Raw genomic sequence first — 15,944 nt, forward strand, 5'->3', positions numbered from 1 at the left:
CATGGAGATTTATTCATTTATTTTTTGCATTATGATTTTTTAGGTTAAAAACATTTCCTATACCTATACAAAGACTATAACAACACATTTGCAACTATCTGATAAGCATCATGTCTGGCCGGACAGGACCTAATGTTTAATTTACTAATGGATGATGAGGAGATTGTTTGACAAATCTGTTTGTAAACGGTCATTTTATCAATTGCTTTTTAACTTGTTATATATGTGCAACATGTCCATGAAGATTTGAATTTGTTCTGAGGTACAAAAAAAATACTAAAAAGTATTTTGCAACCCTGTTCACAAGCCAACAGTCACGGATACCACAAACCACTGCTATTGTTATCCGAATTTACGACGTGACTGAGTACACGTTTAGCTCTGTTTTAAGTGCAGTGTGTAACATGGGGAACATAGCACAATACTGTCCACAAACATGACAAAAAAAATTATAATACATGAATGTACATAATCATATATGGTGAAAGTTGTGTAGATATTTTCTTTGCTTAGTATGTATAAGGTTATATTAATAAAGAATAAAGAATTTGTCTAAGCAGATGAGGTGAAGGTTGGGTAACTGTGGCACCTATCAACAACATAAATAGATATGATGACAAATTCAGTCACTACTGGCTTCCTTCTATGGCTTGACTGAATGTTTTGGGGGTGGGGTCAAGTTGTTAATGTGCGTGTTTGTTATGATCATGATTAGATGAAAAACCTTCTCAGTAATCATTCTAAAACTGATATCATTCTGAATAATGGAAGTGCTTGAGACATGCAGTCATCAGCCAAAAAAAAAAAACACATGAGAAAAAATGTGTTAAATACTTCTTCAAAATGTTGGGGTCAGTGTGATTTTTTTATGTTTTTGACAGAAAAAGTCTCATGCTCACCAAGGCTGCATTTATTTGATTAAAAAAAAAATCATTTTTTTTTTTTACAGTAATCTTGTAAAATATTCTTCTATACAAGTTTTCCCATTTCATTATATTTTCAAATTTAATTTATTCCTGTAATGACAAAGCTGAATTTTCAGCATCATGACTCTAGTCTTCAGTATCATGTGATCCTTTGGGAATCATTCTGATATGATGATTTGCTGCTCAAGAAACATTTATGATTATCATCAAAACGTTGAAAACAGTTGAACTACTTAATATTTTTGTGGAAATCATGATAAATGTTTTTCAGGGCTCTAAAAAATAAAATGAAAATAAATTTTAAAAAAGTATAGTGAATAGTGTATATAAAAATGTGTACAAATATTCATGTTTTAAGAAAATGTACAAAGATTTTTTTTTTTTAAAAGCTAGTGAAGTTCATTCTAACAATAAATTATGTTTGTCACATTATAATACATTAACACTGATTACTAAAAACAAAAACAATGAAATGCAAATTATAACAATGCTCATCTTTACAATAAAATAATAGATTTAGACAATTAATATATCAGAGCAGCGGTGGTTTGTACTTTCCTATTCAAAGTTCATATACTATATTTACACATACAGTATAAACGTATTTATGAGGTGTTGGAAATTGGGTTTAGGAAATATAAGGAAACTGGAATGACTTCATGGGTTTCTGCTGAGACAGATCCAGCGTTAATGTCCAACAGGAAGAATGAAAGAAAAGCCATCAAAACCATATATAACCAGAAGCAGGTTTTTACAAGGAAAGTTTGTGCAACCCATATATAAATTATATGCACAAAGTGGTGTGAATGTGATTAAAAAGAACTTTGTTTTGAGGCCTTTAGAGATCCATAATAAACTATTTCAGAGGCATTTGAGCAACAAACAGAAAGCGCTCAATTTCGGTTGTCCTCAGCCAAACACGAGTAAGGGTGTACGAAACCTCAGAGGTGCTCTGTATCCCAGTGATTTCCGAGCAGTCTGAGCGAAGAGGTGGAGCGGCTCACCTGAGCTCAGCAGCCAGTTTTTCGATGGCCGCTTGCCGCTGGTCTGACGTCAGCTGTGTCCGCTGTAGCACGTCTCTCAGCTCCTGCAGGTGGTCCAGGGTGTCTGCCAGCTCTCCACGCACCTCCTGCAACTGACCTTCCATCAACTGCGCCCGCTGCAGCGAGTTCCTCCTGTCCATCTCACTGCGGTGGAGCTTCTCTTCAAGGTCCATAACTGGGACACATAAGCAAGAAAATATAAGACTTCAACTGTTATTCCTGTCATCTTCCTCAGTGTTGTATAGAATGGAATGAAACAGAACAGAATACAATAGATGTATGGATGCCCCCTTGTGGGGTTCAAACCAAAACACTTTGGGAGAGCATTTCTCGACCCTCAGGTGTCCGTTAAGGATCTATTGACAATTCTTGAATTGCAAGCCAAAAATGTTACTAAAGTAACGGTCATATGGACCGCACAATAGTGTCAGTTTGTCCCCATTATTTGTTGTTGGTCATTAGAGCTGCATACCCATTTCGCTCTTCTTATCCAGCAGGCCTTTGGTCTCCTTGAGCGTCTCCTCCATCTGATTGAGCTGAGAGGCTTTCGTGTTGCTGTCTCTCCTAAGACGCAACAGCTCCAGCTCCATGTCTGACAGCTCCACTCGACACTTGCTCATCTCTGAACTCAGCTGCCTGAAAAACACACACAGCTTAACATTACTATCTTTTCCTCAGTGCTTTTACCATTGTTCAAATGTTGTCAGAACAAAACTGACCTTAAAAAGGACAGAAAACCAAGCATTCCAAAACCTAGTGGTCTAGTTTTGGCTCTTGTGTGAACACCTAATATGTGAAGGGCTTTCTTCCTCAGTGAAGTTAATTCACGGTAAGCAGTATATATAGAGGAGGAGAGAAGCAGGAGTGGCTACGGACACAAAGGCTCTGAAGCCACAGAGCAGTCATAAGATCATCTCAGGGGACACCCTCAGGACAAGACATGTCCTACTTCTGTGGTCCCTAGAAAAAGCAATATCCTACTCAGAATGTCTCTGGATGTATTCTCAGATGACATGCCTGCTTAGGATTTTTCACTGTCATTAACTATTAGGGGTGTAACGATATTTCGTTAAACGATATATCACGATATAAAAATATGACGATATGTATCGTTGATGGAAACGATATGATTTGCGATATAGATTTGTTTTATCCAAGGTTCAAATTGCTGTAGTAGGCCTATTTATAAGGTATAATTCACCCAAACACAAATGAACCAATGTAGGCTACAAATGTAAACTCTGTCATCATGTACTGACCATCATGTCTTTTTTTTTTAATTTAACTTCCAAACAAGATATCCTTTATGAAACCTGAGGGATTTATGTCCCTCTGTTTTTAAAGTCCATTCCTCTCAAACTTAAAAGATGCAAAGAATGTCATAAAGGCATGTAAAAATAACTAATCATGTGTCTAATCCAAATCTTCAAGTCTTCTGAAGAAACACAATGGCTTTATGTGATGAATATATTTAACATGGCGCACATACTGTAGTAAACACGGACGTTCAAATGATTGTGTGACGTCCCTCAACATGAGAGGGAGTAAATGCAGAATTAAAATTCTTGGATGAACTAAACGTTTACAGTTTGAGAGCGGCCATTCTGACGAGCTTTCTGACGAGCTTTCTTGCGATTAGAGCTGTGACGGAATGCATTGATCATTTGAAGTGCACGTGTTGCCGGAACGGCGCTCCTCATTTAGTTTTAGTAGAATGAGTATTCAAAGTATTTAGATGGTTCATTCTAACATACTGCATTAATAGCGGGAGAGGCCGGGCACAGCAGGCATGAGGAGAGATGCTGCCTGCATTGAAAGCGTGAATAATGCGTGAGGGTTTCAGTGTTTCAGTGACATTATTACATTAATAATCTTATTACATAGAATCATACAACAGCTATATATAATCTATGCAATGGGGGAATATTTGTGGGTCCTGATAATAAAACAAATCATATATAATAATAAAAAAGTACAAAATAAAAAATAAAAAGCGTTATTTTGGCTTAAAATATTGGGATACATATCGTATCGTGAGTTCAGTATGGAGATATATATCGCATCGTGACACGAGTGTATCGTTACACCCCTATTATCAGCATATGAAAAGTAGGTGTCACTGGTTTGGAAAAAGTTTCCAAAGGTTATCATTACCTTGAAGTTAGCTCATTACCTCATTATGATAACCTTTAGCTCAGTGTTACAAATAAGGCAAACTGAAGTCAACACATTTTCTAGTAATTTCTTGGGTGTTGTTGTACATCAGGATATTGTTGTTGTATTATTGTAAATTACTAAAATTTTCCAGGACATAAACATAGGGCTTAACAATTAATCAATCAATAGTTCTATTGTAATTATTTAACTGACGTGTGTAGCTGACATATATGCATGTAAAACTCAAATGTCAAATATGATCTTTTATGCGTTTTAAGTTTTGTTTGTGTTTTAATTTTTTGAATATAGCATTTATGCAATTCCAGTGTAAACTCACCTCTGAGTATTAATATACCTTGGCACTTCAGCTTCTGTGTTAGCCTAGAAATCTAAACGCACCCTAGCAGCAGCAAATCTGCCGCGAGTGTCGTCTAGGCACTCTCAATACACTTCTGAGCTGTAAAAACCAAACTCTGGTCGGGCCAATCATATCGTGTATAGAGTCGGTGGGCGGGGCTTAACATAATGACGGCAGAGTTGCGCTTGCGTGCTTCTAATAAACACAGAAGCTGGCGAACAGCGGTCTTTCGAATCAGCTTTGACCGTGACTTAAGCTTTTCTCTGAGAAAAGAATGGCACTGAAGTCATTCTTGAAAAGGGAATATGTGTTCGGAGTTTTGCCGACCGGATACGGCGAAAGTTTAATCTTCACGTTTACTAGTTTCAATTAGCTCCGCTTCACATTCCTCTGGCTGGTTGTAGCGTTATCCCATTGCATGCAGAGGGAGTTTGAAAGACAACCATTTATCCCACCCCTCTGATTGAGCCCTGTCAATGGTGAGTTTCCAGATCAAACATCTTGATGTGGGTCTGTCTTGTCAGGCTACTTGTGTGTCACTTATGCAGTACAAAAATGGATTTTGTTGATACCATTTTCATTTTATTGGTAACAGCTTATAGTTTCTTATTGTTAAATTTCTTGAGAAATCGATGTTAAGTGGTCACTTAAATCAGAGCTGTATAAATGCTGTTCAGTTTCTCACACAAACCGATAATTTTGTGTCTTAAGACATCAATGTGTCGTAACGAGCCGCAGGGTTTAATTTGAAGTTGTTTATGCATTATGCATGTTTTTTTTTACTCTCATAGAATCACACCCCATTGATATGCATTATATGACAGGCACAGTGCAACAGTTGGAGTAAAAAATCTTAATTTGTGTACTAATGAAGAAAAAGATCTTGGATGCCCTGGGGGTAAGCAGATATGATATCCCTTTAAATAACTGAATTGGCAGGTGGTCTCACGTTATGGAGCCAGAGAGCTCGGCAGCCTGTCTGTCCTTCTTCTGCACCTCCTGGATGGCCTCCTCCACCTCTCTCTCCCTTCTCCTCAGAGCCTGAGACAAGGCAGTGCGTTCCTTCTCCAAATCTTGTTCCAGCTGGGACACCTGTGGGCAATCAGTAGATGTTATCTGCACAGATGAGATGACTCTTTCAGGCAGTAAGGTCATGAGATTGTGTGACCCATTTTTGATCTTTTCTAATTCCAGTTGACTTCTAGTTTACCAAGCCATGGCGTTAAAATGATAAAATAACTATAGTGTGATTTAGAGTTAATTAAACAAGTACAATTTAATTATATTGTATACAAATAATAAACATTTTGTTATATTTTAAGAAAATGTTGTGCCCCCCAACTTCATGTCAGTGGTGTTACTGTTGAATGTTGCTAATTTAAGAAAAGAGGGAATTGTATTTGGACTATGCTGTCTGTGTGTAAAGGTCATTGCAGGTGGTGGTTGAACAAGGGGTACATGGTCAGTTGAAACGCTCTTATTTATTTTGATACATTTTGCTACAAACTTCTGACAATTTCATATGTCAGTGTTGTTACCCTGATAATTTACATATTTTAACTCTAAATGTTAATAAATACAGTTTTATTAATATTTCTAAAATGTCCTCAGACGCTGAAACCATCATGATGGCAGTCTCCATTTTAGAAAAGTCTAGATTTGTGCTAATTTGTCTGTGGTGTTAATGCCTTTTATGGCAACACCACATGACTCTGTAATATATTTAAAAATAATTATCTCCCTTGATGGAAATAGGGGCAAAGATAAAAAAAAAGGAAAACACTTATTTTAAAAACGGTAATTTTAATAAAGCATTTAAACTGAATTCATGAAATATTTTTTTAAAGTTGCATATTCCTACTCATTTTAGAACAAACCAGAAATGTACTTCAAATACTGACACACCACCACAGACATTAGTGGTTGTGGCACCAGCCTTGGATTTACATTTCTAATAATAAAAAAGGCCTTAAGCTTTAATTTCACTGGATAAACTGGATAAAGCATATTAAACAAATGTTAAATATATAGCATACATTTCATTATTTAAAAATTAAACTAACAAAATTTGCCACCACAATTAAGGAATGACCTGATAATGCATGATCTTAAAATATTAAAGCCCTCTTAATACAAGTCATTTGTGAGCAATTTTACTTCTGTTAAGTGACGTATTTTGAAGCGAAACAATATTCAATAAGGAAAAAAGTAAAACATAACTTAACTTTTTCCATTCAGAACTGATTCGATTGTAAAGAGTTGACATTACATACCAGAAAGAAGTCAGACCAAATGACAGTTTGCCAGTTATACATTTTTTATATTAAATACAATATATTTTTTTCTATATTATGTTTATATAAGTTTTTTAAAATAAAAAATTGAGCTATTTTTTTTCAACATTATAACATTTGATGTGATTACTACAAATATTCATTTGTCTGAACATTTATAATGCACAAAATGAAGAGTTTAATATTAGAGGAGAAGCATGCTTTAAGGTCAACGTTGACTTTAAAGTTCAATTACTCCTTTAGAGGTTGAGTACAAACTGTTTATTTAAATAGAAAAGAATAATGTTTTGTGCTGGAGCAGAACAACCCTCAGGCACAGCTTTACATATCTTCATACACATGAATGACTCCATTATTCATTGATCAGATTAATAAGGACAACATTTTACAATTACAGCGATCAGGATCATTGAATATGCAAAAATGATCAGACAGAAGTGAATATTATGTTTGATGTAGTGTTTGATCAGTTACTCCAATCAGAAGTGATGGTACAGTTTCATGTTTCTCACAGTAAACAGTGTCTGCTTGTCAGGCTATATTCTGTCTGACCTAAATGTTTGTTAAATGGAAAGTCTAACAATGTGACCCAAATCTTACACAAAGCTTAATATAAAAGGAAAAATAAACCTGAACTGGACCAAAGCCTGATATGGGATGCATTAGGGTTAGTCAGTTCTAAGAAAACTGCTACATTAGCCAGGCATAACATTATGACCACCTTCCTAATATTGTGTTGGTCCCCCTTTTGTTACCAAAACAGCCCTGAACCGTCAAGGCATGGATTCCACTAGACCCCTGAAGGCGTGTTGTGGTATCTGGCACCAAGATGTTAGCATAAAATCCTTTAAGTCATGTAAGTTGCAAGGTAGGGCCTAGATAGATCGGACTTGTTTGTTGAGCACATCCCACAGATGCTTGATTGGATTGAGATCTGGGAAAATTGGAGGCCAAGTCAACACCTCAAACTCATTGTTGTGCTCCTCAAACCATTTTTGAACCTTTTCTGCTTTGTGGCAGGGCACATTATCCTGCTCAAAGAGGCCACAGTCACCAGGGAATACCATTTCCATAAAAGGGTGTACATGATCTGCAACAATGCTTATGTAGGTGGTACATGTCAAAGTAACATTAACATAGAAGGCAGGACCCAAGGTTTTCCAGCAGAAGATTGTCCAAAGCATCACACTCTCTGCCAGCTTGCCTTCTTCCCATAGTTCATCACGGTGCCATGTGGTCCCTAGGTCATCCCGGCCATCCACGTGATGTTAAAGGGGGGGTGAAACACTCAGTTTCAGTCAGTGTCATGTCAATCTTGAGTACCTATAGAGTAGCATTGCATCCTGCATATCTCCGAAAAGTCTTTATTTTTTTAATAATTATATAAGAAAGATGCGCTGTTCCGAGTCTTTCCGAAAAAAGCCGAGCGGGTGGGGGCGTGTCGTGTGAGCGGAGCTAAATAATGACGTGTGCAGCAGCGCGCTGTGTGTTGAGTCGAGTCCGTCATCCCTAACAGCGGGAAAAAAACTTTATTCAAAATAAAAATATGGCTTTTAATCAGATACAGCCATACATCTATGATCCGGAATCAGACCCAGAGGCTGCAGTTGAACAGGAGCAGCAGCAAAATGGACTAGAGCAGGACGTCTGTATGTGGTAAGTTACAAGTTATACACTAACTATATAATATGCTTAGCGGCTTGTGTTATTTACATATTTATACTTGAATTATATCGTCGTATTTTTGTCTTTGAAGGTGTACATGTGGGAAGTGCAGTTGTGCACGTGTGTTTGTGTGTTTACGCGTGGTTTGTGTAGACAGTAAGCGGACTAAAAAAAACACAGACATTTGAAGCAGTCTCACTCACCCTTCTAACGTTGGGACTGCTCCATCATTCAGCATTAGGCGATTGGGAAAATGCGGCGTCGAGCTGGGCCTTGTTTATGAAACAGTCGGCACCGAAATGCAGCGAACAGATATAAACATTCGCGCAACTCAGTTGCTGATCCGGAAAAGCAAATTACATCCACTGTTGCCTTAACGCGGGGTTTTTAGCGAGTCTGTGCAGGACTGTCTTGGTCTGGCAACCAAAAACGCACTTTTTTGGTGACATTATGTGCTATGTGTAATTGTCACCTGTCCAGCAATCTACAAACCAGCGCTTTGATGGGCGTAGGCTGTTGCTTTCGCTCTCTCCCTCGCTCTCTCTCACGCGCTTCCGGTAGAATTGTCCGTAAGGCCCATACAAGGAAATTCCGCCCCCACTAACGTCAATGGGGACGCATGATCTCAAAAAACTTGCCGAAACTTATGACTAACCGGAAGTAGTATTTTTGACAAAGAAATACTCCCATCAAACGTCCACCTTAACTTTTGAAACTTTGTCTATGTTTAGTATGGGATTCCAAGTCTTTAACAGTGTAAAAAGATCAGTATGCATGAAACAGCATTTCACCCCCCCTTTAAAGAAAAAAGTGATTCATCAGACCAGGTCACATTCTAGCATTGCTCTGTGGTCCATTGCTGCGGCTATGCAGCCCCATATGCAACAAACTGTGATGTGTATTCTGACACCTTTCAATCAGAACCAGCTTTAACTTCTTGAGAGATCTGAGCTACAGTAGCTCGTCTGTTTGATCAGACCACACAGGCCAGCCTTCGCTCCCCACATGCATTAATGAGCCTTGGCTGCCCATGACCCTGTCACCGTTTCACAACTGTTGCTTCCTTGGACTACTTTTGATACTGACCACTGCAGACTGGGAACACCCCACAAGAGCCGCAGTTTTGGAGATGATCTGACCCAGTCATCTAGCCACCACAATTTGTCCCTTGACTCCAGAGGTGGAAAGTAACGAATTACATTTACTCGCGTTACTGTAATTGAGTAGTTTTTCTGTGTACTTCTACTTTTTTAAGTAGTTTTAAAAATCTGTAATTTTACTTTTACTTAAGTACAATTTGATTAAAAGTATTGTACTTCGCTACATTTTAAACCACATCCGTTACTGAGTAAAAATAAATCATTAATGCAAAGAGAGGAGGAAAAACACCGCGATCCGGAAATGACTAATATTGAATAGAGGGCGCGGGGCGCGGGAGAGAACAAGCGCGCAAATATCAGATGGAGACGAACAAGACAGATGTCAGTGACGCAGACCCTGAAAGCAAAACGCCGTCGTGAACTCCTGGCTAGTATGGAAATACTTTGAATATAGAAAAAAATAATGTGGTGTTGTCCTGGAGGATATCAAATTTGCACAAAATGTGGATGCAAATGAAGAAACACATAGAACATGTTCGGGCACACATCCCTCTGTGCAAATAAAGGTATGTTTATAACTTAGGCCGATTGATTTCTGTGACGCAGAGGGAATCCCGGAATCCAGTCATGAACCTTAACTTTACATTATAACGTAGATTTGGTGTAATACACGCAAACTGGTGGAATGAACGAAATACTCGAATGTAGAGCTGTAGGCCTTAGAAATAAATCAAATCGCGACATGGTCTGTGAACATTAAAGCACAACATTTGTAACGCTTGTGTCCGGGTGAAAAATGCGGATAGCTCACTTAATATATCTGGAGTGGATGCAAACACGGAGGCGATTGACGTCAAAAGGATCGCGCTTTATTTCCCGCTGAACTCTCATCACAAACTCCATTTCCGTCCACAGCATTACTCAATAAAACAAAATAACTGACTGTTAGCAACAGAAGAACAGAGAATAATCCCCACACATGGGAGCTCAAAACTCAGTGCGCACATACACAAGATGCAGAACTCGTTTTCAGGGAGCGCGCGCAGCTCTTAAAGGGGCCACACTATATTTCTACTCGTTACACATTGAATGCTATATGAATATATGATCTGCTTGTTCTCTCTCTGTGAATGAGCTGCTCCGTCTACTACATATGGACTCTATTATTCTTAAACATTTTTACGAATTAATGATAAAAATAAGTTGTTAATCTAATTCATAATAATTTATTAAATTTAGTTTATTAGACGTATAATACGTTTTGTTGAAATTTTGATAAACAAAATAAACAAATGGTTAAGTTTGTTATAATAAAGCATTTGTTCAACCAAATAAAAAAAAGACCAATCTTCTTCATTCATTTAACATCATTTTAACAAGTGATAATAACCATCATTTAATAATAGGTACAGTAAATGTTTAATTGATGTTTTCTGAGATAGTTGTCATATCGTGAAAATCTCATTCTATCACAACCCTACAGGGGAGAGTTCCCCACCCCCACTGTTAAAAAAGTAACTAAGTAACTTTTACTCTGAGTACATTTTAAATGAGCTACTTTTTACTTTTACTTGAGTAAATTTTTAGACCAGTAATTTTACTTGTACTTAAGTAAAATTTCATTGAAGTAACAGTACTTTTACTTGAGTAGAATATTTTGTTACTCTTTCCACCTCTGCTTGACTCGCTCAACTCCTTACGCTTGCCCATTTTTTCTGCTTCTAACACATCAACTTTGAGGACAACATTTTTACTTGCTGCCTAATATATACCAGCCACTAACAGGTGCTGTGATGAAGAGATAATCAGTGTTATTCACTTTACCTGTCATTGTTATGCCTGATCTGTGTATATTGGAAAGCAATTGAATTCTATGGCAAAACTTCATCAAGATAAGTTGAAGTGTATATGTAAGCATTCTCAACCAATTCATTTTGATGCCTTTTACAGTCATTAGGTAAATTCCCTGGTATTTCCCTGTTTTCCAAGGCCCTGGTGTGTGTACCTGGCTCTGCAGCTGACTCTGACTCTCCTCCAGCTGTGCGATGCGTGACGTGCTCTCCTGCAGCACGGTGTGCTGGTTCTGCATGGAGTGCTGCAGCTGCAGGTTCTCCTCACTGGTGCTCTGATAGGCCACACATTTCCTACTCAGCTCTTCCTGCAGCTGTGACAGCTGATGAACATACATCACTTAGTGGTACATTAACCCACAGGTATCACTTACTGTCATTCAAATAAGGTTCTCCAGGAGTACAGGAAGTACCCAGCTTCAGGGACTAACCTCAATGCCTTTCAGCTCCAGCTGTCTCTCATGACGTTTCTTCACCTCCTCCATCTGCTGGAGATAATGATTAAGCTCATCTTTACAGGAGGACAGTTCTGTCTGCAGACTCTTCACCTGGAAAGACCAAGACAGAAATGACCGCAGTTTCCAACCCAAGTCTGACACAATAAAGCAACAAATCTCATTATAATGAGTTTTTGTCCTATAAAATCTTCCATAACAGCTGCATTTTCTTGCCACTTAGTGGCAGCATTTAGCTTTCATTGAAGACACAATAATTTGTTCACACCAGAAACTGGGGTAAAACTTTACAAGGTCCCATTAGTAAAACTTAGCTACAGCATTATAAAAAAATGCATAATTTAAATGTATTAGTAAACGGTGAAATTGACAAACTAAGGTTAATAAATGCTTCAGAAGCATCTCCCATTGTAATGTCAACGCATGTAGTAAACTAACGTTAACGAACGTTAACGTTATCGTTGTGTATTAATTCATTTAGACTGGTGGTTCAACATTCACAGGGCTTAAAACATTTAAATTAAAAATAAATCATGGTAGAATAATTTAATATTTCAACACTGCTAGTTTCTGTTAATAATAAAGTTGCTTTTTAATCAATTACAACAGAAAACACTAAAGGAATTATCTTTAAATATTATGCTAGACAAGGGAGGCCAACTTTGAGAACCACTGCTTTAGACAAAGCAATGTAACAACAAACGCCCTGTTCTGTTCATCATAGTGCTGAGCAGACAAACAAAACAAAAACAGTTCATCAGACTCACTTTTGAAGCAGAGTCAGCAGCTTGCTCTTCAACCTTTTTGAGTGTCTCTTCACTGCATTTAGATTTTCCTTCAAAATCCTGTCCAAGGAACAGACATACTCCATAAGAAATTTACACAAACTCACGTCACTGATAGAGTGATTCAGAAGTCTGAAGAAAGCAAAATGCTTACATTTGTGTATATATTACATTTAAAGAGGCCATTTAAATGATAGTATATGATATGACGCTTTTTGAAAGTGATTGTTGTTTTAATTGGGTGCACTAGAATTGGTTAAAGGTGCTGTATGTGGGAATGACCTAGTGGTTGTAACAGGTACTGCAGTCCAAATTAAAAATATACTTTCCAGCACCCTTCTTATCAGACTCGACACTCACGCAGGTGGTCAGTTTAAGGACACGCAACAGGAATGAGTGCAATTGATAATGAAGGCGCTGATTTTTTTAATGTTTTCTGAGGCTTTTTAGTTTGGGAAGAATCTGCAATCGCTGACCCAGTTTGTTTGCTGGCTTCCATGGCAGCGATACCCTGAGTTTTCCACCAACTAGCAACCCGCGGTTTTAAAATACTATTGGGCAAATTGGCAATGTTCATTATTACACAGACCAAAACAAAAAAAAGACATTCTGACGCAGAACGCACAAAGTAAAATAACTGGATGTAGCATTGTTTTTCAGAGAAACGAGCAAGTGAACTCAGCATTTGTCCTAAATATCTGCAAACATATGATATTTTTATGCTTTAGTAAAGTTAAAAACTTACATACAGAACCTTTAACATACGTTAATGTTGAAAAAACTAGTTTTTTAGATATTGTACATAACAGCAGCACCTCTATTTTTAGTCTTTCTGAACTGCTCGTTCTGCCCCTCGTTCTGAAAAGCCCAGAGTGTCCTGATTGGCACGCTGGCCCAGTGCGTTGTGATTGGCTAAACCCCTCAAGCATGTGTCGGAAATGTAACACCGCTTACCATAATCACAATAACACTACAATTCACTGAACCATCACTTATTTCTTTGCATTTACCTTTGGGTGGGCATTATGCTAATATTTCACATTGTGACATGTTTGCGGAGGTAATATCTGGACTTTGATCAAGGCGGTTTAGGCAGCTCTAGATCAGTATTTAATTTCCCTTTGTGGGAGACTATGAAAAGATAAACATTAAACATTAAAAATAACCATATGGCCTCTTTAATATAAAATCTTTCGAATGCAAATTAATTTGACGTGTAAAACCTGATGAGAATGATCCAATGAGCATTTTGTGCAAAACTGGAAGCAAGAACATCTGACTGTCTATACAAACAGTCACATGATGATCAATATCACATATTGACTGATTTTCGACCAAGAACTAGTCAAAAATCTTTATTTACAGCTGTAAATGGAAAACATCCCAATTTTCAATGTGGTCTCAGACTTTTGAAGCCAACTGTACCTGTGGGATGAGTATGCATTAAGGGTGAGACCTGACCTCAGTGAGCTGATCTATAATGGTCTGTAGAAGAGCAGCTCTCTGCTGTGACTCCTGCTTCTCTGTGTAAAAATCAGACACATTTTGTTCTAGCTCCTCGAGTTCAGTCTGTTTCTGAGCCAAAGACAACTGCAGCTGAAAAAAACACATCTTATTACAAATACAGGATTTACACAGGCAGAAGCGCAATATAATTAATAAATGTAAAAACGTACACATACCACCTCTATTCTATCCTCCAGTTCTTTGTATTTGTGTGACTGTGCAGTCTTGATTTTCTCTATAGTCTGCTGATATTCCCTCTGTTTCTTGTTCAAGACTGACTGGTAGTGCTGCATACTGCTGGTCTTTTCCTAATTGAACACAGGTACAGAGGACAGAAAAGATTTGCTGTTTTATCTCTTTAAAAAATTGTGTTTTATGTGTGATATATATATTTTGCCCCCTTGAAGTTTGCGACCTTTTGCCGCATTTCAGGCTTCAAACATAATGAAATGAAACTGTCATTTTTTGTGAAGAAACAACAACAAGTGGGACACAATCATAAAGTGGAACGAAATTTATTAGATATTTCAAACTTTTTTAACAAATCAAAAACTGAAAAATTGTGAGTGCAAAATTATTCGGCCCCTTTACTTTCAGTGCAGCAAACTCTCTCCAGAAGTTCAGTGAGGATCTCTGAATGATCCAATGTTGACCTAAATGACTAATGATGATAAATAGAATCCACCTGTGCGTAATCAAGTCTCCGTATAAATGCACCTGCACTGTGATAGTCTCAGAGGTCTGTTTAAAGCGCAGAGAGCATCATGAAGAACAAGGAACACACCAGGCAGGTCCGAGATACTGTTGTGGAGAAGTTTAAAGCCGGATTTGGATACAAAAAGATTTCCCAAGCTTTAAACATCCCAAGGAGCACTGTGCAAGCGATAATATTGAAATTGAAGGAGTATCAGACCACTGCAAATCTACCAAGACCTGGCTGTCCCTTTCAGCTCATACAAGGAGAAGACTGAAGACTTGCCCATGATCACTCTGGATGAACTGCAGAGATCTACAGCTGAGGTGGGAGACTCTGTCCAAATGACAACAATCAGTCGTATACTGCACAAATCTGGCCTTTATGGAAGAGTGGCAAGAAGAAAGACATTTCTTAAAGATATCCATAAAAAGTGTCATTTAAAGTTTGCCACAAGCCACCTGGGAGACACACCAAACATGTGGAAGAATGTGCTCTGGTCAGATGAAACCAAAATTGAACTTTTTGGCAACAATGCAACACAGCTCATCACCCTGAACACACCATCCCCACTGTCAAACATGGTGGTGGCAGCATCATGGTTTGGGCCTGCTTTTCTTTGAAGGGACAGGAAAGATGGTTAAAATTGATGGGAAGATAGATGGAGCCAAATACAGGACCATTCTGGAAAACCTGATGGAGTCTGCAAAAGACCTGAGACTGGGACGGAGATTTGTCTTCCAACAAGACAATGATCCAAAACATAAAGCAAAATCTACAATGGAATGGTTGAAAAATAAACATATCCAGGTGTTAGAATGGCCAAGTCAAAGTCCAGACCTGAATCCAATCGAGAATCAGTGGAAAGAACTGAAAACTGCTGTTCACAAACGCTCTCCATCCAACCTCACTGAGCTCGAGCTGTTCTGCAAGGAGGAATGGGCAAAAATTTCAGTCTCTCGATGTGCAAAACTGATAGAGACATATGGCAAGCGACTTACAGCTGTAATAGCAGCAAAAGGTGGCGCAACAAAGTATTAACTTAAGGGGGCCGAATAATTTTGCACGCCCAATTTTTCAGTTTTTGATTTGTTAAAAAAGATTGAAATAT

The 15,944-nt window shown here is 38.0% G+C and overlaps 1 protein-coding gene across 2 annotated transcripts in view; it reads right to left on the minus strand.

Annotated features, from left to right (window-relative positions):
• ccdc18 (coiled-coil domain containing 18) overlaps positions 1-15,944 on the minus strand; it is a 45,409-nt gene that overhangs the window by 16,777 nt on the left and 12,688 nt on the right. For both annotated transcript variants that reach the window (XM_067454067.1, XM_067454066.1), the window contains exons 13-20: positions 14,316-14,447; positions 14,095-14,229; positions 12,616-12,693; positions 11,825-11,941; positions 11,549-11,716; positions 5,434-5,576; positions 2,442-2,605; positions 1,931-2,144 (exon numbers count right to left, since the gene is read on the minus strand). In XM_067454067.1, the coding sequence (XP_067310168.1) occupies positions 1,931-2,144; positions 2,442-2,605; positions 5,434-5,576; positions 11,549-11,716; positions 11,825-11,941; positions 12,616-12,693; positions 14,095-14,229; positions 14,316-14,447 (1,151 nt within the window). The remainder of the gene's footprint in view (positions 1-1,930; positions 2,145-2,441; positions 2,606-5,433; positions 5,577-11,548; positions 11,717-11,824; positions 11,942-12,615; positions 12,694-14,094; positions 14,230-14,315; positions 14,448-15,944) is intronic.

Source organism: Pseudorasbora parva, chromosome 9 (assembly GCF_024679245.1).
Source record: "Pseudorasbora parva isolate DD20220531a chromosome 9, ASM2467924v1, whole genome shotgun sequence".
Taxonomy (NCBI): Eukaryota; Metazoa; Chordata; class Actinopteri; order Cypriniformes; family Gobionidae; genus Pseudorasbora; species Pseudorasbora parva.